This window comes from Manacus vitellinus, unplaced genomic scaffold, assembly GCF_001715985.3.
Source record: "Manacus vitellinus isolate BGI_N305 unplaced genomic scaffold, ASM171598v3 scaffold_44_pilon, whole genome shotgun sequence".
Classification (NCBI taxonomy): Eukaryota; Metazoa; Chordata; class Aves; order Passeriformes; family Pipridae; genus Manacus; species Manacus vitellinus.
The window spans coordinates 4,148,399-4,175,200 of record NW_021940565.1 but is presented as its reverse complement, the minus strand read 5'-3'; the positions used below and the strand labels follow the sequence as shown (position 1 = coordinate 4,175,200).

The following is a 26,802-nucleotide window of genomic DNA, read 5'->3' as shown; positions in this document are numbered from 1 at the left end:
CAAAAGGTGCTCATTTTCAGGTGCCTTCTGTATCTCCACTTTCTGATTATCATCACTTGGGGGGCAGTTATGCTCATGTCAGGTCTTGGTCTAGCCAAGTGTGATTGGATCAAACTTTAGTATTTTAGCTGTTAACTTATACAAAACCTGGTGCAAGCAAGGAGAAAGTCATTGCTTTGGGGCTGACTGTGTCCAGATTGTGCCAGGGAAACTGAAGTTGTTAATCACCATATTTCTGGGTGGGGGAGGATGCTCTCCCTTTGCTTGAATACTGCCTGCTCCAGCAGACCAGCTGGTACACCCTAAGATCACAAGTGCTAGATGTAATACTGTCCTATGATATTTCTTGGCACAGTCTGGTCTCTGCAGGGATCAAACTCTTGGAGAGAAGTTGTTGGCAAACAACCTTAGTCATATGAAAAAAATGGTAGTCCAGTGACCAGTTAGCTCTCAGTGTGTAATTGCAGCTGAATGCCACAGCGATAACAGCAGGCTGACTAAGTCCAGACAAAGTTAGTTTCTTGAAGAAAATGAAAAGTTCTTATCTCTCATCCCCAGTGAGAGTGACTCACTGGCTTTGTATGGACACTGTGTGAGGTACATGTTGGCACATGAGACATGAGCACCAGAGCTCCCCAGAAGGAGGGATTGCAGGGTCCAGGAGCAGAGGCCGAGGTGTGCGCAGGGCCATGAGCCTTCAAACTGCAGTGTGTGGTGAAAACCAGCCTGAAGGAAAGAGATGCTCACTGGTGTCTATCTACCCCACATCAGGCACCCAGCTGACTGTTGCCTCCTCGCTGTCCTTCTGGCAGTGGTGCTAGTCCTGTGCCATGCCTTTCCCTTCCTTACGAGGCGTTGGAGTTTTTCTCCTGAAGTTTTTCCCTCCCTGCACTGACAGCTGTGAGCTTTGGGACAGAGGTGTGGGTGATGGATGTGCACAGCTCCTGACTGCAGTCTTAGGGACAAACACAGTGAAAAAGTGTAAGGTGAAGTGGTCCAGTGTGATCTGAAGAGATACTAAAAGAATGAGCAATATTGCTGTGGCCTTGCAAAGCTCTGAGTAGGCTAATTAGCCAAGGTGATGGCATGGCTAATTGGACAAGGCTGGGTGTGGTGCTGGTACATCTGTTCTGCTGGTATATGCAGGGAGGAAGCCCTCCTGATTGAACTTGAACTACCTCTAGGTCCTCCCTAACATTCCTGGTTGAGGTTTCCTTTTGGTGGGACCAGATGCCACCTGATTCATAGAATGGATACAGGATGTCATATCTCTCCTTGATTTGTGTGAGTGTTGGACCAGATGGGTTCTGGCTGCCTTCCAGCCTCAGTTACTCTGTGAGTCTGAACTCATCAAAGGACTTGACAGTCTCCTCCAAAACAAATGAGCCAACAAATCATCCCCAGTGAACCAGAAAATTGTAGAGTAATGAGCAGTACAAAGCCCATTGATCTTTCTCTCAATCCAGCATAGCAACTGAGGAGTTGTACTTTGGACTCTTCCCCAGTTTGCTCTGGGACACACTTTCCAGGGGCTGCAGATGTCATCAACAGTCTTGTGTTGCAGGGAGCAGCTGTTGAATAGAAATGGTGGAGGGACATTTAGCTGAAGTTAAGACAGAAACAAATCATAAATTGTTTGCAGCTGTGTTGCTGCAGGCAGAACAGTGCTGTGCACACCAGCAGTGGGCAGTCGAAGTCCATTCCAGTGTCCACCCAGTGTCCAGCCTGCACTCAGGGTGGGAGGTGGGAGAGGTGTCCCCCACAGACAGGGGAAGGTAGAAGTTTTGTCTAGATTTCCTCTTAATTTTAGCACTGCCCTGGACATTAGCATCTGACAGGAGTCTGCAGGCCAGGCAGGAGCTGGGAAGAAGGTTTAGTGTAAGGAAGAAGGTAAAGCAGCTTTGGTTTATTCTCTGAGAAGGATGAGATCATTTGTTCCCTCCATATCACAGTCCCGGGCTCTTGTATTTTTCATGCTTCATTAAAAGTGTTTGTAATTATATGAGTGGCTTCAGAAGCCAATTAAGCCTTCATTTGGAGGCTGCTCCGGGTGCTGGAAGCCCTCCATTAGCCTGGGCTTCTGCCAGGGAAAAACACTACATAGTCTTTAACAACTGCACCAGCTCCTATCTGCTTAATGTTGATTTTCCTATTAAGTTCAGCTAATACTTTCCTAATTGTGTGAGCTGGGCCTGAAGCCAGGCTGGGTGACTTTTGCCAGCTGCTTCCAAGGCTGAATCAGAGATGAGCAAAACCCTCACAAACACTTCACTATGCACGTGTGCAATTGCATATAAACCAGCTGTTCTCCCCAAAACTGACTCAGACTTTGGTTTGTGACCCCTGTGTTGTTTCCCAAGGCAAGCCCCATACCATCAGGAGATGAGGATGCTCGAGAGCCTACTCACCCAGGGGACTAGGAGTCTGGCATTGCATGGAGCTTACCCCATGAGGTACCAGAAAGGATGCCAGGAAATCAAAGGTCAGCCCACATCTCTGCTTGTCGATGAGCCATAGGCCAGGAACTATTGGGTGGGTTCTCTGAGGCAGGTGATACAGTGCAAACTGCCCAGGAGGGAATACCTACAAATGGAAGGACTTGTTACATCTGCAGGTCTGCACGTGGAAGGGAGGACACTGACACCATTGCAGGGTAGGAGATTTCTGTCACAGAGCTCGGGGATGCCATTCACCTGCTGTGAATCTGCTACTCATGAGAGGGTGGTATGGCAAACCTCCTGGGCCAGGCACCTCTCACTGTGTTTGAGGCAGAGGTGTGATGGGAACCACCTCTACCCCCACAGTCTAACTGGGGAGTCACCACCTGGCTGCAGGCTGGGCATGTCTGCCCAGGAGCTGGTTCTGGAAGCCTTAAGGAAAGGAGGGATTTTTTTTCTTTTGGGAGCCAGTGTAGAGGCAACATAAAAACAAAATATCTGTTATATCATGCTGGCAGCAGCAAAGTTGCATGTTCTCTGAGATCCTTGCTGAGAAATAGAATCCATTATCAGCAGATGATTGACAGCCATTCGTAGGTGACACCTACTGTCTACACATGAAAAGCATGCCCTTTTCTCTCAGGCTATGGATTGCCCAGAAAGGTGGTGGATGCCCCATCCCTGGAGACATTTAAGGCCAGGTTGGATGGGATTTTGAGCAACCTGCTCTAGTTGAAGGTGTCCCTGCCCATGGCAGGGGGATTTCAACTAGATGGCCTTCTAAGGTCCCTTCCAACCCAAACTATTGCATGAAATTTAAACAAATGTGTAGTTTCATTGTGGACTAGGAGTGAAACTAAGCACATCTGATTTTAATAATTGAATCTCATTCTTTAATTAAAAATGGCCAGGCAATTAAATAATTTAATAAAAAAGCTTATTTAATTTCAATTAGCTCTGATTAATGGCTATTGCTTCAAATTAAAATATCACAATGATAGAAAGCACCGATTTTGGATTTTTCACTTTAGAAACATTATTCTCTTTTAACTTTGAAATCCTTGCAGCTCTAATACAATTATTATCTGCTAATCAAGTTTTAATGCCTTATTACATCCTAACACTGACAAATGCAAGAGGCATTCACCTTGACTCTGAGCAGCTTGTGTTTGGAGCTGATTTGCTTCTGAGTGCAACAGTCCCTTGTTTCAAGCCCTGCTGGGCATGGCTGTAGCCAGTCACTTCACAGGGAGCCTGGGCTGTGTGACAGCACCTGGTGCTGGCCAGGTCCCCGGGGGTACAGCAGGCCACCAGAACTCACTGATGGCCACAGGACTTCTGTGGTCACTGCACATCTTGGACTGTGTAGACCTTTTGGAGAATTTGTTTTTTCCAGAGTTTATCCCTTTACTAAGGCAGGATTAAGAAAATGGGAAAGACTGTTGAACATTTAGGTGTTTAAGATAGGAGATGTGGTCTTTTGGAAGCCAAAATCATGTTTATTTTCTCGACCATAATAAAAATAAAATTTAAAAAGCAGCTACATGACAGGTTTAAAACCTAATTCATCTTGGAATTTCTGGCTACAGAACATGGCTCCTGTGCAAGGTGTTTGGTACACAGAGAGAGAAGTTTAGAGAGCTTGTAATTCTCTGCAACACAGCGCTCGACATCCAAACAAGTCATTATTGTAGATGGTTTCCTGGTAGCATAAAGAAGCAAGAGGGAGACAAGGCTGTTTCAGAGCAAAGTTGAAAGCACTAATTGACTTTTACTCGCTGGGAAAGAAGATGTAGCATGACAAATGGCCTTGTGGTTGGAATCATTAGAGACTGAGGAGAGAGTTGCTGGCTAATGGGGCAGAAATGGCTGTGTTAGGATTGCTGTGAGCAATTTGCACGATGTGCTTGTAGAGCACGGGAGGAGTCAGCAGGACCCCGGCAGGCACCACGTGGCCAGGCAGAAAGTGAGGCAGCAGAGGGATGAGGCTGGAAAGGATCAGAGAGGAAACCAGCAGTGCCTGATGGTTGTCGTTGCCTCTGGGATGAGCAGTGCTGTACAGCTCTTCCTGGGGAGGTCAGAGGAGCAGGCTGAGTGCAGATATGATATTAGAGCCCTGATGGCACTAACAGACCTTAGTTACCCCAACCAGCCTCACCTGGGCCCCCGCCCACACCTTCTGCTCATGGGCCAGGACTCTATTTCAACTCATGCCTTGAGCTATCTTGTTGGTAGGTCTCTGTCTGACCCTATCTCCTAGAGCTCCTGATAGGCCTCCCTCAATGTCCCCTGCCCTGATCTATCCCAGGGCTGTGGATGGACCACTAGTTCACCCCTGTGCAGCCTACCATGCTCAGCTACTGTGGGATGGTGCCCTCAGTGAGGACACAGCCTATGCTGGGGTCATCCTCAGCTCCTGGCTTGTACCCTTTTATGGAGCATCTCCACTTCTGCTGCCTCCTGACAAAGCATGTTTTTCACCATGTTCTCCTGAGAAGGCGACTGGAAGTCTGCTGAGCTGCAGAGGGGGCACCAGACAAGCCTTGGGAGGAAGGAGTCGTTCTTCTGTCTTATAGCCTGTCATCTGGAGGAGAGATGCCTTCTCACTATAGCAGTCAAATGCATTTCTTTGCTGAAATAATAAGGTATGAGTCCAATGTTCCTTATTTCACATCATATGCATCAGGGTTTATTCTAGTTGTTGGAAGAAGTGAGCTCAGAAATAATCCAAGGGTCAGTTTTCTAACATTAGGCCAAAATTGTCTTTATTTACTTTTACAAACTTGGCCAAAGCTCAAGGCACTCTAATGTTATGTATTCTTCAGTAAACATAATTAATTGGAAACTCAAAAACACTGGTATAACCTCTTCCCTTGGGACTGGTCACTGTGAACTGCTGTGTCCAGCCAGAAAATCAACTTCCCTTTCTCCAGGTTTGCAGAGTAGGTGGAAATCCATTTGGCTAAAAGCAAACAAACAAACAAAAGTGAACCAGTTTGATGATACAACCCAGCTTGGCTTACATGGTGATCAAAGGGCAACAAAGGTTGGTAAGAGTGGGAAGGTCAGGATTGCAAAGGGCAGGTTGTACAGAACCACTGGGTCCCTGCTATTCAACAAGAGTTCTGTTTGTCTCTGAGGCAGCCAGGTGGGATTGTTAGGAACAGGACATGCTGTGCACCCAAAGTTCAACCACAAACTTCACATGTGGGTATTAAAGCTGAACTTTAAACTCCTGTTTTCCATCTCCTCAATAAGCCCTCTCTGAGGGGATGCAGAGGGGCCATCTAGAGCCTCACCAAGGTCCAAGGCAGAGGCAAATAAACTTTTTAAAGTGGTGTTAGACGCCCTTCCCCAGGTGATTCAGTCTAGTACTTCATGATCTTACAGCTGGAAAAATCCTGCCTGCTGTTTGATCTAACCCTTACTTTCTGTAATCGAGGACAAACATTTCCTGTCCTTAACCAGCATGGACACAATAACAGTTTATCATCTTCTTCTCTGTAACTGCAGCCTTTTATGGATGTGACATTTAGATACTTCATGTATCATTACCCTGTGTCCTTTTGGTCTGCCCGCTTCTAGATTGAACAAACTCCCGTTCTTCCATCTTACCTTATAGGTCTGTAATCTGGACTCTTTCCAGTTGGTCTGCAGCCCTCTTGGGACCCATCTTCCAACCTCTTACTGATCGTCTGAATGAGGCAGAGCACAGTGATTATCCCACATGTGTGTGTAAGAGATTTGTGACAGAAACATTAAGGCTGAAGTGAAGCCTGAGTTGTGGTGTATTTAAACAGTGGGGGAAAAACAACAGATAATGCAGAGCACTGCTCCCAGAACTGGGTTTCTAGGATGCCATTCCTGACTGTAAAACTGAAGAATGTGTTTATGGCATGACCAAAAGACCTGTGCTCTGGTCAGGTCACAGCACAGACGAGTCATCACAAAACTCCACGTCCTGCCCAGAAAATGGCATTGAGGTTGCAGGAATTCACATACCATTGCTTTTCCTGACAGGCCACCAGGAAAACAAACATGTCCCTGCTGGGGGAAGCAGGTAATTCTCAAATTGAAAAGTCTAGCCCGTTCTGTTGGTGGCAAGAAGGGTACTGTGTACAGCTTAAAGCTGGTACACCTGGCTTTCTGAGTGCTGTCCTGTGCTTTTGGCTTCACAGTCCCAGGTTGGTGACCTTTTACCTTCTGGGGAAAAAACTTTGTCTTCTTAGCCATGTAGTTGATTGAAAGCTTCTGTATCTCATCCATTCGTTCTGCACTGACCTTCAGCAGCCCGTCTGTGTGCACAGTACACTCTGCTCTCCCTCCCTTCATTCCCTGTGCAGGACTGCCCATGTTCTGATGGTTTTCCTCCTTACCAACCTCTACTTATGCTGCTCCTGAGCCCTGTACAAGCTAGATCAGCAGTGCTCTTCCGTGACTGAATGTTTGGGAATTCTGGACTGATTAGGAAGGGAGAGGGTGTCTCCACCCAAGCCCCTTGGAGGTTTTGATCTGATGTACTTGCTGCTAAACAAAGTATTTCCTTCACTGAAATGTGAGCCCTGAATAATTAGGCCAGTTAGTTCATCAGTGGAGGTTAGTTGAGATAGTCATGTTTCTGCACCAGTACTGAAACAGGTTAACTGAAAATACATTAGCAGCTAGAGAACACAGAATAGTTTGGATAAAAATTTGATGGAGTCTTGGCTGTGAATAATTTCCATGTCCCCATATAATAACACCTGAGCGTGCGCTGTGGGTTATTTTGGGGTTCAGGGTCTGTTACTGTTTTATTGTAATATCAAGCAGGTACTGTTACACCCAAGGATTTGCTGCAAAACTCTGTTAGTCTAGGGCTGAGGGCTGATATCTTCCCCCTTCTCTCTCATGAACAGCTCCAGGCAATATCTGAAGGGCAAATTGAAGAGGAAAAAAATCCTTCTTCTTTTAGAGCTGTCCCCATTCTCTTTCCAGCCTCTGCTGCACATTGCCTTATGTGACTCATACAGAACAAAGTCAAGCAAGGTTTCAGAGATAATTTCTTTAAAATTTGAGCTTACTTTGGTCTCTGCTGCTGACAGAGTCCATCCCGTCTCCTGTACTGGACTGATGGGTTTTGAATCAAGTGCACATATATTAGAGAATTTAAAAATCACAGTGAGATTCAGCCTCTATTATCCAGGAGCCATAAGTAAAGGCAATCCACAGCTGGGTGCAGGGAAATGGAGAAAAACAGAAGCAAACTCACTCCTGTAAGCACCAGATTTCATGCAGTAGAGTAACTCTGTGAAGCTCAGCACTATCACACTGATGTACCTTGGCTATGAAGGTACACAGTGGGTGTCATCTGTTGACAGTGCCTGTTCCCTCCTAGTGTGAGCATCATGGTGTGAAGTCCTTTTGGTGTATCAGCCCTGGGAACGTGGCACTAGGCCGAAGATGCTAAACTGGAATATGCTGGCTCCTGCTCTAGGAGCAGGAACAGTCTGACTTTTCATTAGAAATACCCTGAGCCATGCTTTCAGGGCTTAGGGCACTGCTTGAGCAGGTGATGCTCTTGGTCCCACTCCTTCCTCCATGACTTTTTTAGCGTTTTGCGATGGGGATACAGGTAACAAGGCAGCTGGCCTCTGTGCCTCCTGGCTTACTTTCTTCACATCTCACTGATTAGAGTCTGCTTCAAGAGTTGCTCATTAACCCTCAGAGAGAAAAGTCCTGTGTGAGCACAATTTTTTGCTTGATGCAGAATGCATCCCAGTCCTTACTGGGAAGATGCAGCAGAACAGCTCTGAAGACCCATGGAAGCGTGCTCAGGATGGTGCCTTTAGATTGCTGTAGCACAGAGTCCCCCAGCATAACAAAGATCTGAGCACAGGAGATTAGCAGAGAGACCAGGCTTCAGGGCATGTTTTGATTTCTGCTCCAGTGTAACAAGCCGCACATCGGGGAGCAGGGCACGGAGACACTTTGTTCTCATATCTTTCAAAGTCAATCAGTTGCATAATATGAAACACAGAGGCAGCAGGAACGTGACCAAGTGCAGAGAAGGGACACATCAAACGCTTTATTGTGGCTGTGGGAAGGGTGAGCCAGGCCTCTCTCTATCCAACTTATCTTTCCCAAACTGCCTTTTGAGCCTGTTTTGCATCAGCTGCCTGTCACTCTACACACAGCTCAGATTGCAAGGTAGCTTCCCTGGAGCCCTTGTCTATTAGAACAGGAGAAGTAAGCACCCCCAGAAGCCTCCGAAGTATTTTGGAGACTTTAAATGAGCCACTTCCTCTGCATTATACTCACAGCAGGGCAGGGATTGCTCAGGGTCTGTGCAGGGCTGCACGCTGTGCAGAGCGTGGTTAGACCAGCATGTGTGTGAGACAGGTGAGAGACAGCACCAGGGCAGGGGTTCACCCTGCCCTTCCTATTCAAAGGGCTGAACTCTGAGGGGGGAAATGGCCTTTTGTCTTAAGATAAGGCTATAACTCAGAGCTCCTGCAGCTTGCAAGAGGTGTCTGGGCAACAAGTCCAGTGAGGGGCAACTGGGTTTCTTTCTGTGTGTATGTGTGCATCCTCATGCAAACAAGAGTACCTGTTGCACCATCTGAAGGAATGGGAGCACCAGGGATCCAGGTATGGTAGCCTGAGATCTTGGGTGTTTCCCCTTTTGAACCTTCTGCTTCTCTCTCATCAACAAGTGCTTAAAAATTTTACAGATCCATTGTGCTTATTCAGGGATTGAGCTGCAGATGCACTAGGCCACATCAGAAGGGACGGACCCTCTGCATGTGGCAGAAATTGCAGTACCCTAAGGGTGAGCCTGAAAAAAGCCATACATGTTTTTGTCCATGTCTGTCTGTGATAAGGGAGAAATGCCTCATTGATGTCGAGTTAGAAAATGACAGAAAGCCACTCTGTTCTCTCCCAGTGAAAGGTTTGATGTCATGGTTTACCAGATGCTCTGCACACCTGCTGACACCTAAGCACCATATATTTTGGTTGGAGGAAGCAGGGTTACAAGGTGAACAGCAGTTGGTATGTTGAAGGAAGAGGGGGCAAAAAGAAATCACTCCAATACGAAGCCTTCCAGGCATCTGTGACTGTCATAGGCAATTTGATTTTTTTGCCTAACAAACAGCAAGAGCATTTGCTGTTGAAAGCATGTCTGAAAGCTGTGGGAGTGTATAATGACAGTGAGGGGCTTCTGGGCTTTCTTGCTCCACTTTGTAAATTCATCTCTCATCCTTGTTACATTAGCACTATTTTTAGCTGCTCTTACTCAGAACATAAGTGATTCTCCATGATGCATCTCAAGCACTAGATAACAGTAAAGACAGTTAGGATGTTGCCAAGTAGAAGGATCATGCTGGAGGCCTGTGTCTGGCACAGCTCCCCTAGAGATCCCACCACATTGCCCCAAAGCACTGAGGCACTGCTTTCAGCTCACCAACCTCCCTTGCAGGTCAGCAAGGCCACTCAGCACATGCACATGCTCCCTCCAGAGGCAGCTGAGTGTCCCTGGAGATCCTTGGCTGCTGGACAGTGTTCCCAAGGATTGTCTTGTCCAGATGCTGTGGGACATGCCCTCCTTCCCACGGCTCATCTCTGAGGCCACTCCTCATGTAGCTTCCTGCCCCCTCTGTACATCACTGGCCATTCTTCTCCTTCCCAGCTCTCATGACCCCTGCCTTTTCCATTCCTGGCCAGCACGGCTCCATCCTATTTCTCAGCCTGGAATTCCCTTCAGAGGCACTCCAAGATGGTGCTGTTCATAGGACAAGGGAATACAGATGAGGACTGCTGGCAGCAAAGGGGTAGGAAATGTCTCAGAGAGCAGAGGTGAATGCACAGTGCAGCATGGTCATGGCACGAGGCTGTCTCAGTGACAGAGGGAGAGAACAAGCAATGCCCAGGGAGCGTTTGCCTGTGGGATACTGGGCATGTTTTTATGGGCATCTCGTGCTCTGTGTAACAACCCAGGGTCTGTGTCTGGGAATCCTTTCCAGGTGGGACAAACCCATGAAATTAGGCTGTGTGGCAATCTCATGTGAGGGTTTGGCAGGTGAGGTTTAGCTGGGCTGACTGGGACTGCAGCATTATTTCACAAAGTTTGTCACAAATTACAAATTACTATTATGCACAAATAAGATAAACGCTCTGTATTTATGACATAAAATGCTTTGTACATGATGCTAGTCAATTTATACCATGATAATGCTGAACAGTGTAATTCCTTTCGATGTCATGGTGTATTTAGAGTTGGCTTGTCTCTCCAGTGATCAGAAACAGTGCCCTGGAGCTGAACATCCTTGATTTGAGAAAGTCCAGGTCCATAATGGTCCTTGTGGCTCCATCTCTAAGATTATCCAGAGCAGCATCTCCTTTGATATTTTGCATTATATCCTTGGGACTGCAAGTCCTCTGTGGATGACAGTTTAGGATTGCTTCAGTGGTGTTGGTTGGATTCTTGTGTGATCCAAGTAATCCTGTGTTAGATGAGCCAGTTATGGACACTGGAGGCTTGATTCAAAACAGGTGCAGAAGCCCATATTTTTTCCTTTTGTGTTAAAACTTATTTCCAGCTGAAACACTAAAGCATGAATGTGTCTTGAGATAGCAGCTTGCAGGAGGCTCACCTGCTGAGCCAGTAATTGCAGTCTTTAGCATCCAGCCTGCATCTGGAGTACCAGAAAGACTGGCAAACACGGTTTCAGAAGAGACAGTAAGATCTCAGCCACTTGCATCCTGCTGAGAAGTTCAGAGGGATAAAATGTAACAACAAGAAGCATTTATTTCTTTTTTTGGGAAAAGCAGAAATTTTTAAATGGTAAGGCATTAAACATTGTCACTCTCAGCGTGGTGCTATGAGCATCAGCTGCAGGGCCATGTGCCGTGTGCCATAGATTTTGCTCAAGCTCTTTCTCTCACTTTTTTTTTTATTCTTCCTCTGTGGCACAGAGAAACTCAGGTCTACTTGGATTTTCAGCACTGCTGCAACATAGATTTTAAATGGCAAGAGGTCCTGACAAAACAGAGCTCAGCAAGCAATGACTGTTTTCCAGTGGTCTCTGTATGTCTGTTATATGCTGTATGCATGCCTGTGCAACCAGCCTCTGCAGCAAGTCACTTGCTCCCAGTGCAGCAATTCCACAGTTTTGCTACATTGGATATTTGCTATTTGCAATTTCACTTGTCCAATCCACCTCCAAGACACAGGTCAAGAAACTTTAGGCTGAGATCAACTGTTGCCAGTGTTTCCTCTTACTGCTTCCTTTTTGTGAGTGTTAAACTATATGCAGATCAGGGCTACCTGATCAGTTGAATACCTGGCACCTTTTTGAATTCTTCCTCAAGCTGGGGTCATGTGAAGAGCATTTAGTTCTATTCCAAGTTACCTCAGCCATTGTATGCAGCAGGCTGGCATCGCAGTGCTCTTGAAAAGATGCTGTTTCTCTGCTGCAGCTGCTTGTCCTTGCTTTTGTGTTTCTCTAGCCTGCAACCATGATGCTTGCCACCCCATTCACAGATGTGTCAGAAATCACTTTTTAAATAACAGGCATACCCTTGAGACAGGCATTGACACATGCTTGCTGCTTGCAAATTGCTTTTTGTAAGCAGACTTAGAGAATTCAACAACTAAACTGTTACCAGAGCAGTAAGCAGTGTGCTTAGGATGCTGAGCCATGACCCCACTGACAAAATGTCCCCTGGGATTTGCACTAGTCAATAAAGCTCTACCCTTTGTTCCCTGGCATGGGCCCTTGCGGTCTGGCAGCTCTAATCCTGCTCAGCTGCCACTAGAAAGATAAGAGGGAAGGGAGGAAGAAAGGTCCATCTGAGGTTAAGACAGTAGATCCCACTAGATCTGCAGTGGTGAAAGATTTAGCCTTGCAGCTTGTAACTTCACATCCTCCAGTAACTGTCTAGGCAGAAGATGGCTCAATCACATTAAAAGGTTGGGCTTTTTAAAGCTGTAGAACAGAAGTCACTGCACAGCTGGGTTGCTAACGTGCTCAAGGCATGAGGAGTGGTTTTGTTGCACACTGTACATAAAGACATCCTAATTTCTGGCGTATCAACCCTCTTCCTGTCTCCCTTTGTGCCTCCTCCTCCCCTATACCTTAGGGCACCGTCAGGTGAAGCAATCGGCCCATGAGTGAGAGGTGTGCACAAACCACTGACTGTAAGCTCTCGTGGTGATGGGCCCACGAGGTCAGTCTGAGCTGTCCCCCCATCGCCCATCACAGCTCCTGGCTCCATAGGGAGCTTCCCAGTGAGCTTCAAATAGCCTGTGCAAACCATTTGCAAAGAACATGAAGGAACACAGAATTGTGTATTTAAACGAACAGCAGCTACATTCATGTTACACTATATCAGATCAAAATGTGGAGTGAAAATACTTTGGCCTGGTTGCTGGGAAGGGTGAAGCTGTTCACTGTGAGCAGTCAGTGGTGTGTGTGTGTCACTAGAGCCACCTTTGATCAGCAGGAGCAGCACCCAGCTCTCGGGCATTGTGCTTCAGCCAGGGTGTGTGGGCTGAGGAGGGGCTGGCAGCACACAGGCAGGACAAGGACAGCTGCCTGGCACCCCCAGGCACAGAAGCAGCAATGGCAGCGTTGGGGTCTGGCACTGGGAGACTTCCAGGGGGGCTGCAGGCAGTGCTGACACAGCACAAGGGTCTGCTCAATGTCCACTGCAAAATACAACGAGTGTGTCCCTGCCTGGGGCTACACAGCCCTGGGGATCATCCACACAGTCTTATGTCAATCAGGTGCAACTGGCTTGCACTAAGATTCTTGGAGGAATAGGCCAAGGAGCTCCCAGCACAAAGCATGGTTTATTTTAGAATACCTTTAGAATACATTCATACATTTTAGAATAAAAGGATATTGGAAGAAAGCCATGCTTTCTTTTCTTCCCACAGCATTCTCCTGGAGAAGCTGACAGCCCATGGCTTGGACAGGCGCACTTTTCACTGGGCTAAAAACTAACTGGATGGCCAGGCCGAGAGTGTGGTGGTGAATGGTGCCACATCCAGTTGCCAGCCAGTCATTAGTGAGGTTCCCCAAGAAGCAGTACTGGGGCCAGTTCTGTTTAATATCTTGATCAATTATCTGGATGAAGAGATCGAGTGCACCCTCAGCAAGCTCACAGATGACACCAAGTTGGGCAGGAGTGTTGATCTGCTGAAGGGTAGGAAGGCTCTGCAGAGGCATCAGGACAGGCTGGATCGATGGGACAAGACCAGTGGTCTGAGGTTCAATAAGGCAAAGTTTTAAGTCCTGCATTTTGGTTACAACAATCCCAGGCAGTGCTACAGGCTGAAGAAAGAGTGACTGAAGTAGGAAAGGACCTGGGGGTGCTGGTGCAGCTGAACATGAGCTGGGTGTGCCCAGGTGGGAAAAAAGGCCAATGGTATCCTGGCCTGGATCAGAAATAGGGTGGCTAGCAGGACCAGGACAGTGATCATCCCCCTGTACTCAGCACTTGAATCCTAAGTTCAGTTTTGGGCCCTTCACTACAAGAAGGACATTGAGCTGCTGGACCAAGTCCAGAGAAGGGCAATGGTGCTGGAGTGCAAGTCATATAAGGAGTGGCTGAGGCAGCTGGGGGTGTTCACCCTGGAGAAAAGGAGGCTCAGGGGTGACCCTATCACTCTCTACAACTACCTGGAAGGAGGTTGGAGACAGGAGGGGGTTGGTCTCTTCTCCCAGGCAACCAGCTACAGGACAAGAGGAAATGGCCTCAGGCTGTGCCAGGGGAGGTTCACCTAGGCATTAGGAAGAATTTCTTCACTGGAGGGGTGGTTAAGCACTGGAACAAGCTGCCCAAGGAAGTGGTGGAGTCACCATCCCTGGAGGTGTTCAAGAAATGCCTGGAATTAACACTTAGTTCTATGTTTTACTTGACATCATGGTGTTGGGTCAGAGGTTGGATTCGATAATCATGGAGGTCTTTTCCAACCTTAATAATTCTGTGATTCTCTAAGAGTGGGTGAGCTGTATAGTCACAGAGCTGGTAACCTGTTTATCAGTGCAGGAGCACTATTAGTATGGACGATAGCAAACTCGTTTGAAAAAGGTGGTGATGCAATTGATACCAACTGACGTGATTGAATGGAAAAAATAGACCTTTTCTAATGAGCTTAATAGTTTTTTTATGAGGGAGTTATGGTGGTGAAATAGATGTATAAGTGAATACGACTTGCTATCAATATTTGGCTTCATATGTCATAAAGTCCATATTAAATGGATTAAAAGTGGCTAAATGAGACATTTCAAAGTGGTTTTAGTGTTTAGAAAGCATCAGTGAACAGCCATATGTTGACTTGGTTTGTGGTCCAGTGTTATTCAAAACTGTCTTAGTGATTAGCAGGAAATGTTTAAGGGACTGTAAATCAAGATGGATGATGAGACAGATTTGAGAAATTGGAAGGCAAGCTACTCAAATAGCTTTTTCTGTGGTCTGATGCCCATAAACAACAATAGCCAGACAAAACAAACAAACAAACAAACAAAACAAACGAAACACACTTATTTCATCAGCAAACCCAAACCAGGAGAGGAAAAAACCCCCATCCATTTGGGCTGAACAAAATTCTTCCTTTGATACAAGATGAAATATTTTCATCTGGGTAGTAACAGAAGAAGTAGGCAACCCAAAAACTGAGGGTTGAAGCAAAGAAAAACGCAACTCCCACCACCCCCTTCAAATGAATAGGAAATTCCAAGCCCTTAGAAATTACAAAAGTCCACTGATGGTATAGGTGCCCATATAAGTAGGAAACACCTGAGAGCATGGGAAAATTGTATGGACTGTATGTATGGTTGTATGGACTGTGTGAACTTGGAGCTAAGGAATGCACTGAATGAATGTACTAACATTTACAGAGCATCATTTCAGAGAGGAGCAGGCTCAGCAAGAAACTATGACAGCAAAAAAAAGCTGCCTTGTCTTTAAAAGTTCATATTTGCCCTGTGCAAGAGAAGCAGGAGGTTGACTGGGTCAGCCTGGAGGTACATCCACTCAAGAAGGTTTCTGTGTGAGCACCAAATTAACCATGTCGCAGAATGATGAGTCATCCCTCTCTCAGGGCTAATTTGAGAGGAGATGCTCTCTCCTCAAAGGCTGCCTCTGGGGGCTGTTTGTGAGGGCCATGTCCGTGGTCATGCGGGAAGTCAGGTGGTGCACTGCAGAGACATGGGAAAGGACAGTTTCCTCAGAGTATGCTGTGGGACAGAGTTTCTGGGAATCCCGGGGCTGACTGGGGGATCCCATGGGGAAAGCGTGGCCTCTCCATGTGGCTTTTAGTGGGGTCAGGCCACAGTCAGTGCCCTGGGACAGGAAACATGCAGTGTCAGGCACAGGCACGTGCTGAGCTCATTCACCCCAATTAGGAACCCAAATAGTCCTTCCAGGACTCTCTGCTCCCAGCTCATTAGTTATAATTCACTCAAACCACACATCTACATGAATAAGATGCAACCCTTGGTACTGGAAAGAAATCTCACCCACTAACAGGTGTACTGGAGAAGAAATCAGTGGTGGGCAGTTGCAGTGGAAGGGATTTTGTGCAAAGTCCTTGGGGCTGGAGTACAGGGGAAGCAAATCAGGGAGTTCAGCATAGCTCCAGGCCCACTCCCCACAGCAGGGCTCTGTGCCAGGGACGCTCAACTGGACAGAAATGTCACCAGAGCAGCTGATTATGCAGGGCTTCAGCCTGGGGCCTTGGGGGCCAGTGCCATCCAGGCTGGTGTTTCTCAGTTGAGTGGGAGCTGCTCCAGTTCCACAGCAATGCTGTCTGCCAGACATGTATTGAGATGAGAATGCCCATAGGAAAGATGGGCAGTGCCTTGCCCAGTGTCCCTCTGTGCACCCAGGCATTTGCCAGCCCAATCCCAAGGTACCTGGCTGGCTTTATGAGACATGAGAGGGGGAAGAGTGAGTCACTGAGCCTCTGCAAGGTGGACTGGGGAAGGTAGCTGTGACAGGAGAGGCTCTGGCCCAGCAGCACATCCTCACAGCTCCCATGTCCCTCTCAGTTTCCAGTGACGCAGAGCATCCACCTTCCCTGCGTGCTCGCATCCCACGGCTGCTCCGAGATGGGAAGGGATGAGGCAGGAGGGCAACAGCCTGCAGTAGCTCGGCTCTGGGCAACGACCACAGAAGCAGCGTTCCCGTGCTCCCTGCCTCCTCCCACGGCCTGCCTCTTGGCTGCAGCCAAGCCGAGGGACACATCCCACACTCACTTGTGTATGGGGGTGAGCACATGTGTGTGACGTTTTTCCCTAAAAGTGGTGGTGGGAGGGAAAGCTCCAATTCACAGCCTTGTCTCTAGCTGCTTGGGGAGGCAGGGTGTGGGATGCAGCAGGGATGAGTGGGTGGGGAACAAGGGATGCCACGGTGGGTACCGCAGACATTTACGATTGTGCTGGCTCTGTGAGCCCCTGGGTGACTCCAAAGCACCACAACGCCAAGGGATGGACTAGCCAGGGAGCCCCCACCCCCAGCCCATCCTCACTGCTGAGTTCTCCACGCTGCAGGTGAAGCGAGGCACAGATGACGTGACAGGCGTAAAACGTGGCATGAGCTGCTGCTTCCCTAACCGGCAGGGAGGAGGAGGAGGAGATTTTGGTATTGAGCACAGCACAGTCTGTACGCTGGGAGAAGAGGCCTGACTATGACGGTGAGAGATGGAAGGGGGTACTTTAGATTGGGGACCAGCTGGAGCAGCTGAGAGGATATTAAACTGCAACAGCTGGAAAACACAGCTTAGAGGAGAAACAGTACACAAGCCCAAACTCCTCACATGAGGGCCAGAGTGAACCAGCCTGTGTTAATGAACTGGAAAAAGGAAAATTTCAACTGCAGCATTTCTAGGCACCTGCATACCCAGTTTAGGGAGGATGCTCTTAATTGCAAAGCCCTTTGGGCTGGCTGTTGTGATGGCAGTGTTAGAAATTTCTGATTAGAGCCTGCTCACATAGAAGTTGGGGAATGCAGATATTGACACCTGATATTGACACCACCAGCATCTGAGTGTCATTAGAGCCACGCAGCAAACGTGCTTACAATCCATAGAGAAGTGTGACATTCCTAAATCAGTTTCCACAACAATTTGCAGAGAAACTGCAGAACATTTGTGTTCTGCACAGAAGCTCACTGCCCTAGCAAGCAGCCTTTGGGACCTTTCTGAGGCAGGTGGTCTGGCTCTGGCTGCCAGGGTGAGGGTCAGGGTTAGAGCTTGCAGACACTTTGACCGTGTCTGCCATCTGAGCTTGTGAATTGCTTGAATGAAAGCGCCGCATTTGCACATGACCAGCAGTAACATTGCACAAGTTTGCAATTAAATTTAAATTAATTAAATATTTAGCAAATAATTAGTTTTCCTGTTGGCCATATTCTGCCCTTTGACTTCTCATGTCCCCAAACAGAAGACATCAGAGAGCTTTGCCAGTACTCAGTTGATTCCTACAGTTCCACCCAAGTGCTGTCAACTCATTAACACAAAAAAGACAAGGGGATTCACTCAGTGAAAATTTTACGCTGCCCTGAGCTGGAACTGGTTTTTAGTTGGAACAGTGCAGGATTTGCAGGCACGTTGCCTCAGGTTTGGCAGCAGGATAGTTTTCCTACAAAAGCGTTTTACAGTTAATTAGAGCACTGCCTTTCAGCACAGTTAATGATCTGAGAGGATGCAGTACTCAGGTACTCATCCGGGATTTGGGTTGTCTGTGCTGCTGGCTATTGGCTCTAGAGACACAGGAGGGAAAAACTCATCCTGCAGCTTCTGCAGATCATGGGCAAAGTATTGAAAGGTTTCTGGGAGAGGGGACACAGCAGTGGGTAGCGTGGGCAGACAGCCTGCTGCTGATCAGAAGCTTCTTTATTTCACAGCAGGAGCAAGACTTAGAATGCAGAAGACCATATGCACATCCGTCTGCCCAAAGCTTTCCCCTCTTTTATAATGATGGTACAGGCTGTGCTGAGCTGCAACTCAATAAATATCAGCCAATTCTCTCTCTCCAGAGGGGCAACTGCCTTCTGTACCATCCAAGAGCCGAGGACAAGGGGTGTAGCTGAAGTCATTTTGTTCTTCTTGGGACTACAGCAGAGCCAGGCAATGCAGTGTTTGGTCACCAGCAAACACCCCCAGAGCCAGGTGTCTCATGAGTCCATTCTTTAGCACAAGGTACCCTAAGTACTGCTTCAAAGTCCTCTGGGCAGGTGCAGTTATGCCTATTGTTTTACTTACACATCTTTCTTTGAGGATTCCTGAGTCCCAAGCTCTGGCTTTTGATTAGGGGCAAGTGCAACTGGAGAAGTAAGGTATTGCAGCAATACCCATATCTGAGGCAGACGTGTTGCCAGCCTCCTGAATTTCTTTTCTCCACCCATGTACATGAGCTGTCCTCAAATCTGTGTGCTGAGACACGCACATTTTATATTCCAATGGTGATATGCCCCTCAGAGCTTTTGTTTCAGCCTCACCAAAAGTATATATTCATGACTAGAATAAAACAGGACAGTCTCATCTGCCTGGGTATTTTTCTGGTGAATTTACATTCTTCTCTCCTTAAGAGCTCTGTTTTCTCCATTTGTTGGGATTACAGGAACCTTTTGTGTTTAAAATTCTTGTCCCTTTTTTTCTCCAGGTTACTTTAAATAGAAGAGGAAAGGAAATGAACAGAGGAGCCGGCAAAGCTCATCTCGCTTCTCAGAATTGATTCTCTGATCCTTTTTACTATCTGTGCCCCCCGAAAATCTCCTCTAGATTTCTATCTGCACCATTCCAACTTCCTGCAATAGAGGAAAGTCCCTAAAGCTTTTTCAGCCCTTTTGAAAGAATCCACCTCTGCAGCCAGACACCAAGCTTCATTTCTGGTAAGGTTTTCAATCTCACTCACTCCTTTGTCTGGGTTTATACGTCAGCCTCTTCCTCTTGGGTGGGCAGAAAGGGGACGGGTGCTGCTGCTGTGCTGACTCCTGACTGGGTCACCCAGTGCTGCTGGGCTGTCTGGGCTAGGCTATAAAACAGAGCCAAGGCAGCGCAGCTGGCTCAGAGACCAGACTGAATTCTGCAGTCGGCGCAGGACCCGTGCACAGCCTCTGCCGCCTCCTGCTTTGTTGTTTTTCCTGGAATACTGAACCGACCCCGGGAGCAAGATGTGCAAGGGACTCGCTGCACTGCCAGCCACTTGCTTAAAAAGGTACTGTTTATTTCTGAGCATCTGGTAATGGTCGTGTTAGCCTGGAGATACGCTGATGCACTGCGCTTTGTGTCTGGAGCAGAAAAGGCAGATTTGGCTCTGATTATTTTGTAAGATACAAATGATTGCTTAGAGGCTTTTGAGAGTTTTTTTTCTGTTAGAAGCAGGATTGCAGAAAGGTTTCGTACTGAGCTGCAGGAACGCTAAACCCATCTTTCCCATCAGCAAAACAAGCAGCTCTTAGCATTGCTATATTTTTATATTCCTGTCAGCTGTTTCTGCCGCAAGCTTTGCACCCCTTTTCTCCTTTGAGTCCTCACACTGCCGACTTTTTTTTTTCTTGATTTTTTGAGGGGGAAGCAAGGCAGACAGGATAAAAATTAGGGATTATCCCCCAAAATGCATCCCAAATGCAGAAACCTAGCCTGGCAGGACCAGAGACCCATCTGCCAGCAGGCAGGGATGCGAACCAGCCCAGTGCACTGTGGATCTGGATGCGGCACCAGCCAGTGTGGGGTCAGCGCGAGTTCCCCGGGTGTGCAGTGATGGTGAGGGGCCGGGTCAGGCACAGCACTGTGGGGCTGGTGTGGGGCTCATCATACACCCACAGTGCAGTGCCAATCAGGATGGGCTGAGCTGCACCCCTGCTGTGGGTGCAGGATCTGGCTGCATCCCAGTGTGCGGGACCGTCCAGGCATTCCTGCAGTGGCAGAGCCTGCCACATCCCTGAGCACAGCCTGCCACATCCCTAAGCACAGCCTCGGCTGTGTGGGCTGCCCCACAGCCCAGTGTGAGGGGACTCTGTGCCTGCAAGGTGGCCACGACCCCTCCTGGAGGGGTGTTACTCCTTTTCAGGTGCTGTGGGCCCTGGAGATCCCCAGCAGGGTGGCACAATACTCCCTGCTCACCAAGCCCATGCAAACTTGGACAGGTCTCTGGTGCAGCACTGCTTTTCTACCCACTCGTGCCCTCAGCAGCGCTCCTGAGACTGCTTCCCAGCAGCTGTGCAATGGATTGGGAAAATGCAAACAGAGACTCAGCTGGTTCCCATATGGGGGGAAAAAGCTCCCTGTTCATGATTGGATTTGAAAACAAGTGCTGAAAACGCAAGGGAAAAATATTGACACCCTCCACTCCAATTTGCAGGAACATTTGATGGAGATGAAAAAAAAAAAAAATTGAAAAAATGCAAAGAAAATTAGTTTGCATCTTTTAAGCACCTCTGTCCAGGATTCCTAAAAAAAACCCCTCTCTCCCAGAAGGCTGCGGGACTCCAAACAAGCAAGAGTGTCTTGTTTCCTCCTGCTCCTGCCTTCTTGCAGACCTGAGTGGTCTCCTTCCCCTGGGACAAAGAGCATGACAGCGCCAGGCAGCCTGATCCTGGCAGCACAGAGTCCCCATGTCTGTCTGGGTAGAGCCTGAATGTTGGTCCTGGCCACATGCACCCTGCTCTAAAGCAGCTGTGAGTTTCCTTTGCTTTCACCAGAGGGCTGGATTTGAGCAAGCAGTGAGATAAGATTTGGCCAGGATGGCTAACAGGGTGCTGCTGCTGGGGCAGAGAGCAGTGCTGAGAGGCTGAGCAGCTACCAGAGCTCAGTCCTGTGGCACAGCCTCTTGCTTTTTTTCAGGCTCAGATCTGATAAGCAGGAGAAGAATTTCCTGCTTATGCTATCATTGCACCCTGTGACAGGCCAGGGCTTGCACGGCTGAGCAAGCAGGACTGATTTACCCACCCCTCATTCTTAAACTGGAAGGAAACCCAGAGAGATGCCAAGGCCAATACCAGCTGCTTATCTAGATGCTGCTGTCAGGAGATTGTCCTGAACACGCTTGAAGGCAGAACAAAATTAACAATGTGTCCTCAGAGGAGCTTGCTCTCCTTCTTGCAGAGGAGCAAGAGAGTCCTTCTTGTAGTCAGTGTGGGCTGGTCATGGTGAAACTTTTGGCTCATCCCCTGATCTCACCCCACAATCCTTCTCCAAGCCCTTGGCTTCTTGCCTTCCCTCTCTGTCATGGGCAGCCTCTTGGTGGGGTGGCCTGGCATGGCCCTGCTGTTCCTGTAGCTGGGTGATGAGGTGGGGAGATGGCAAGGGCAGCAGGAAAGGATTAGTAAAGCTATAAGAAGCAGTCATTGGTAGTTGGGCAAATCAGTTCAAGGAGAAGTGACACACACAGCGTGGGGATGCCTTTCTATCACAATATTTTAACTGGAAACAGTAGGAAAACAACAGCTTCTCCCCCTTTGGCAGCCCTGCCTCCAGGCTGATGACCTTCTCAGCAAGAAAATGGTGCTGTTGAATATGAAAAATTACTACTTTGACATTGCTGTATTTGTCTAGAAACAGAAATGTGCATTATCTGAGGAGTGTAAAGTCAGCAGTGGAGTCACCAGCAATGACCTGCATTGGTGTCACTGAGTAATGCTGAGGGAGCTTGTTCAGTGAGGAGACTGCAGAGGGAGTGTAATGCATTACCTTCATCTCCTTGATTTGTTTCTTCCAGTGCCAAAGACATGAAGCACCGTCTGGGTTTCTTGCTGCAGAAGTCAGACTCCTGTGACTACAGCTCTTCCCAGGGCAAGAAGGAGAAGATATCTTCAAGCCAGAGGTAAGAGCAGGTGGTGTCATGTAGCTAAGCATGTTGTTCACTGCCTCATCAAGCTGGACTCCATTAGTGTTTCTGCTGCTGCTTCCTAGTTCCTCCTGAATGCCTGTGTTTGAATCTAGTGTGGCAAGAGTCCTCAAGTGTTGACAGTCCCTTTTCATGAAGAAGGTTGAACTAGAGATCCCTTTCTGCCAACACTTCTATGATTCAATATCTATGTGCATGTGGGAAGGCGTGTGCCATCTCCTGGGCAGGGGAACAATGCCATCCCAGACCCAATGTGACTGGACACACTGCAGAATCAGCATCATTGTCTCTTGGAGCTGGATTTGTGCAATGGTCCACACAACTGCAGAGAGGTGCTGACACACAAAACAGAGTGAGCAGCCTGCCAGGGTATCACTGGTGCAAGGTGATGGTGCTCTCCAAAGAGGACTCCAAAGGCTCCTGGAATAGATGAGCCCTAGATGTTTTAGTATGGCAGGTGGAAGGAATGCAGGATGTGTTCACACATTCTCCATATGTTTCTAGTTCCCACATTCCTCTCTCTTACACATAACTACTGTTCACCTGACATATTAGAGAAATCAGCTCTTTGGAGTTCACTGATATGACCTGTAAGAGTGATTCCAGGTCTGTGCTCCAGCAAGAGATGCAGCCTCTCACAAAATAAACATAAATTCCATAACAATTTTTCCAGGAAAATTCCAGCCCGTGGCTGGTGATAGGAATTGCAACCCAAAATTTCTGTAGATTAGATCTGGGATCCCCAGGGGTATCTGTAAAGCAGGCAGGCATTTTATTCTTGGTCTCTAGTGTATGCTCTTACGACAATCAGGGAAAAATATTTTCTAATGGTACTGAGCAAAAAACCAAATTTGTCCCTTCAGTACTCCCCTCAACTCTTCCCTGTGTTTCTCCCTTTGTCTCCTTTTAGGCTTAGCCAAGAGGAAGTCAGAAAATGGGCAGACTCTTTGGAAAACTTGATCCATCATGAGAGTAAGTAAAGAGGGCCCTTATGCTGCCTGCAGTGTGTGTGCTGTGAGCAGTCGTGGGAGGGGACATGGGATGTTACCTTATGCCTCTTAGGAGCACACAAGATCTCCTTTGGCCACACAAACCTCTGGAAGGGGTGATGAAGGGTCTTCTTGCTCAGATCCAAGGCAAGGGTCAATCCCAACGAATCGTGTGTGGCTTTGACCTACTGCTGATCTGTCCCATTTTTGAAGGCAACTGGCATAGTCCGTGTGTAAGGGGAGGGCAACCCTGGGGGACACAGTTTCTGATGGGCTAAACAAGAATGAAAAAGTGGAGACATTGTTTGCAGCTGAGTCCCTGGGAGACTTTGTCTTCCCAGCAGTTCCAGGCTTCACTGATGTCCTTGAGGTTTCCTTCTCATGGTTCCCATGGCCTGAGACCTTGTGGAGTGTGTTGTCTGTCTCCTCGGGGCCTCATGGGAACACAAGAATTGCTTGTCTTCTCCTGGCTGAGACACTGAAGTTCACAGTGGGGGAGCAGGCAGCTGAGGCCCCACAAGTGACATCCCCAGGGGACTCTCAATTCCAGCCTCCCACATCACACACGAGTCACTGCCATGGAGGCAGGAGCTGTCCCCGCTGCTGGACCCAGGGGAGCTCCTCATTCAGCTCTGGCAAGGAGAACCCAGAATCACTGTTTTCTGGGGTTTGTGGGTATGACTGTCCAGGAACCAACACTCTTACCTGAACTGGTTTTCCTCTAAACAACCCATAGGAGGACTGGCTGCTTTCCGTGCGTTTCTCAAATCTGAGTACAGCGAGGAAAACATCGAGTTCTGGGTCAGTTGTGAGGACTACAAGAAAACCAAGTCACCAGCCAAGCTCAGCCCCAAGGCCAGAAAGATCTATGATGAGTTCATCTCAGTGCAGGCCACAAAAGAGGTACGTGCACAGAACATTTCTTGGGCAAAGGTATCACCCTCAATTCTGAACCAGGCCAGCAGTACTGGTATGTAGAGATCGATAGTTTCACAAGAGAGGAAGGGTTCTGCTTCTCTGCCTGTTAGCAAGGAAATGGTGTCATTTTTATTGCTTTTATGTTAAACTTGGATAGAGAGAAAGTGTGTTTAGTTACAACCACATGGCCATTCCATGTGCACACTCAAATGCGAGAAGCCCAAGAGGACTATGATTCCTAGTGTTCCAGCTGCTCCCATGCAGTTCGAGTTTCCTGGCTGGCTGCATCCCAGAGGGATGTGTGTCAGTCTCCCAAACAGTTCTCCTGGCAGCAGGGATGCATTGGTATCCAGCTGCACAGATTCTGCCGAGGCAAAGGGTGTCAAAGGGTGTCAAACAGCCATTTCAGACAACAGCTCATCAACCACACTTGGTGGAGAGAAACTTGGATTTTCCCTTTCCTGTGCCAGCCGCTTCTGGGACGGGTTCTACTTACACTGTCCCTTTGGCCCACAGGTGAACTTGGATTCATGCACACGGGAGAAGACAAGCCACAATATGCTGGAGCCTACACTGTCCTGCTTTGATGAGGCTCAGAGAAAAATATTCACCCTCATGGAAAAGGATTCTTACCGCCGTTTCCTCAAGTCCCCTTACTACCTGGACTTGGTCAGCCCACCTGGGGCTGGCTGTGGGCCCGAAAACTGCAAGAGAAACCATACTCACTCCTTAGACTGCAACTCTAACATCATCTCCCAGTGTGCCTGAACCTGCAGCAAGGCAGGGGCGGGCTGGGCTCTCGCAAGAATATACGGCAGCAAAAGCATTCATTGGCATGAAGCAACAGAGCTGTCTCCAATAGCTGTCTAATGTCCCAGTTGTATCCCATGTCATGCAACAGCCAGCATTTGTAACCCAATCCAGGCTCAGTTTGTGTCGCAAACCCTCCTCTGACTCGGCTGGTGTGGAGTGCTGGGGTCTGTGTCTGACAGGAAGGCTGGGTGCACCCACGGCGTGCCCGCTGTGGGTCTGGCGAGCCCTGCGAGCCCAGGCGGGTGCTGGGAGCTCCTGCCCAGCCCCGGCACTGCCCGCCGAGGGACCAGGCTTGCGGTGTCACCCCGTGACACCCAGCAAGGAGCAGGGCAGAGAGGAAGCCCAGGGAAGCGTCGAGGACTGTGATCTCCCCTTTCTAATCCACAAAAGCTTAGGTGAAAAGGACTTGCTCTGGTCCTTAGCTGTTCACATAACTCCCAAATGTGTCTAGGCTGTCAGAAGTGTTTGCTCAGAGCTCAGGCTGTGCTGCATTGCAGGAATCAGGCATAGGAAGAGCTCCTGCTTGTTCTCAAAGGGAGACCAAAACTTCTCAAACAGCCTCCCTCAACCATCACAGCCACCATCACAGGGAAGCTCTTCCCTCTGGCTGCTGCTCCCTCTGTAGCTTCAGGTTTATGCTGGGCAAGGATCTTTCCTAGAGCTACAGAGCTGTTATTTTGGTGGAGGTTCATTATTTCATATATTATTAATTGTGACCTTCATGCTCCCAGATTAAATAATTTAGCTGAGCAGAAGAGAAACATGTTCCTTCTCTCCCACACTGATAGATGTATACTCCTGACTCTGGGAGTGCCATTTGGATTCAGGTTTACCTGTCCTGGCTTGAAAGGAGCAGTTTGTGATGGAATAGGACCACAACAGCTGGGGAGGAAAGGCCCTGCTTGGGAGTACTTGAAAACATTGAGGGGTTTTATAGTGATATTTACGTGAGTTTGCATTTCAGTAGTAGCATGGCTCACTTTTCCTGAAGATGATAGGAGGAATGTGTCTATCTCAGTACTGCTGCTGGGCTTTGCCAGAAGGCATCTTACTTTTTAATTGCTGTGGTTAGACACGGCCTTCGCTGTGGGCTTTGGGACTGGCACTGACCTGCAGTTGGAAGCACAAGAAGCAGCTGCAGGACTTGCTGCCTTGGGCTGCAGCACCAGGTATCTCACTGTCCCCTAGCCCTTGGTCTCTCCTTAATTAAGTATCGCTGCTCTGGCAACTGTGTATTCCACACTCTGCATCCCAGTCCAGACAACAGTTCTCACACCAAGGTTTTGGCATGGCAGGAGGAGGATGTGGTTCTCCAGGCCCATAGACAAACGCCTTTTTTAACATTTGCTTTATTTTGTATTTATTCAATGTACTAACACGTATTGCCCTGCATGTTCAGCTAAAAGATGGAGAGGCTTGCTAAAATGCTGAACGTAGCCAAGCATGTGGCTATGTTTTATTTTCCCTTGGTACTGGGAACTCTTGATAACTATTGCAAAAACTGTATTGATATTTAAATAATGATGAATACATTCTAAATAAAAATGTTTGCGTTAGTCCCTTCTAAAATGCCATTGTGTGAACCAAAGAAAACGCATGAAGATCCAATTCATTGGCCAAGGTTGCTCTAAAGAGTCATTTTAAAAGTGGCTTCACTCATAGATTAAGTCACAGCTGATGAAATACCCATTATGTCCTCCAGACACCCTCAGCACCATGAGCCTGGGGGATGTCAGGCCTTTAGGGATCCGTGCTGTTCCTGACCATCAGCTCAGCACAGGGACCACCCATCCTTGCCAAGGGTCTGGG

General features: G+C 48.1%; 1 protein-coding gene across 5 annotated transcripts in view; it reads left to right on the top strand.

The window, feature by feature from the left end:
- The window catches only part of RGS4 (regulator of G protein signaling 4), a 32,587-nt gene extending 6,025 nt beyond the window's left edge, over nt 1–26,562 (top strand). The window contains exons 1-6 of one of the 5 annotated variants that reach the window (XM_008926426.4): nt 18,826–18,975; nt 19,088–19,316; nt 22,145–22,249; nt 23,184–23,245; nt 23,999–24,165; nt 24,697–26,562. In XM_008926426.4, the coding sequence (XP_008924674.1) occupies nt 22,155–22,249; nt 23,184–23,245; nt 23,999–24,165; nt 24,697–24,948 (576 nt within the window). In that variant the 5' untranslated portion in view covers nt 18,826–18,975; nt 19,088–19,316; nt 22,145–22,154 and the 3' untranslated portion in view covers nt 24,949–26,562. Of the gene's footprint in view, nt 1–18,825; nt 18,987–19,087; nt 19,317–19,391; nt 19,643–22,144; nt 22,250–23,183; nt 23,246–23,998; nt 24,166–24,696 lie in introns of those variants that run through there. The other 4 variants (XM_008926427.4, XM_018079000.3, XM_018078999.3 and 1 more) reach the window with 4 other exon arrangements.
- Nucleotides 26,563–26,802: the final 240 nt, after the last annotated feature.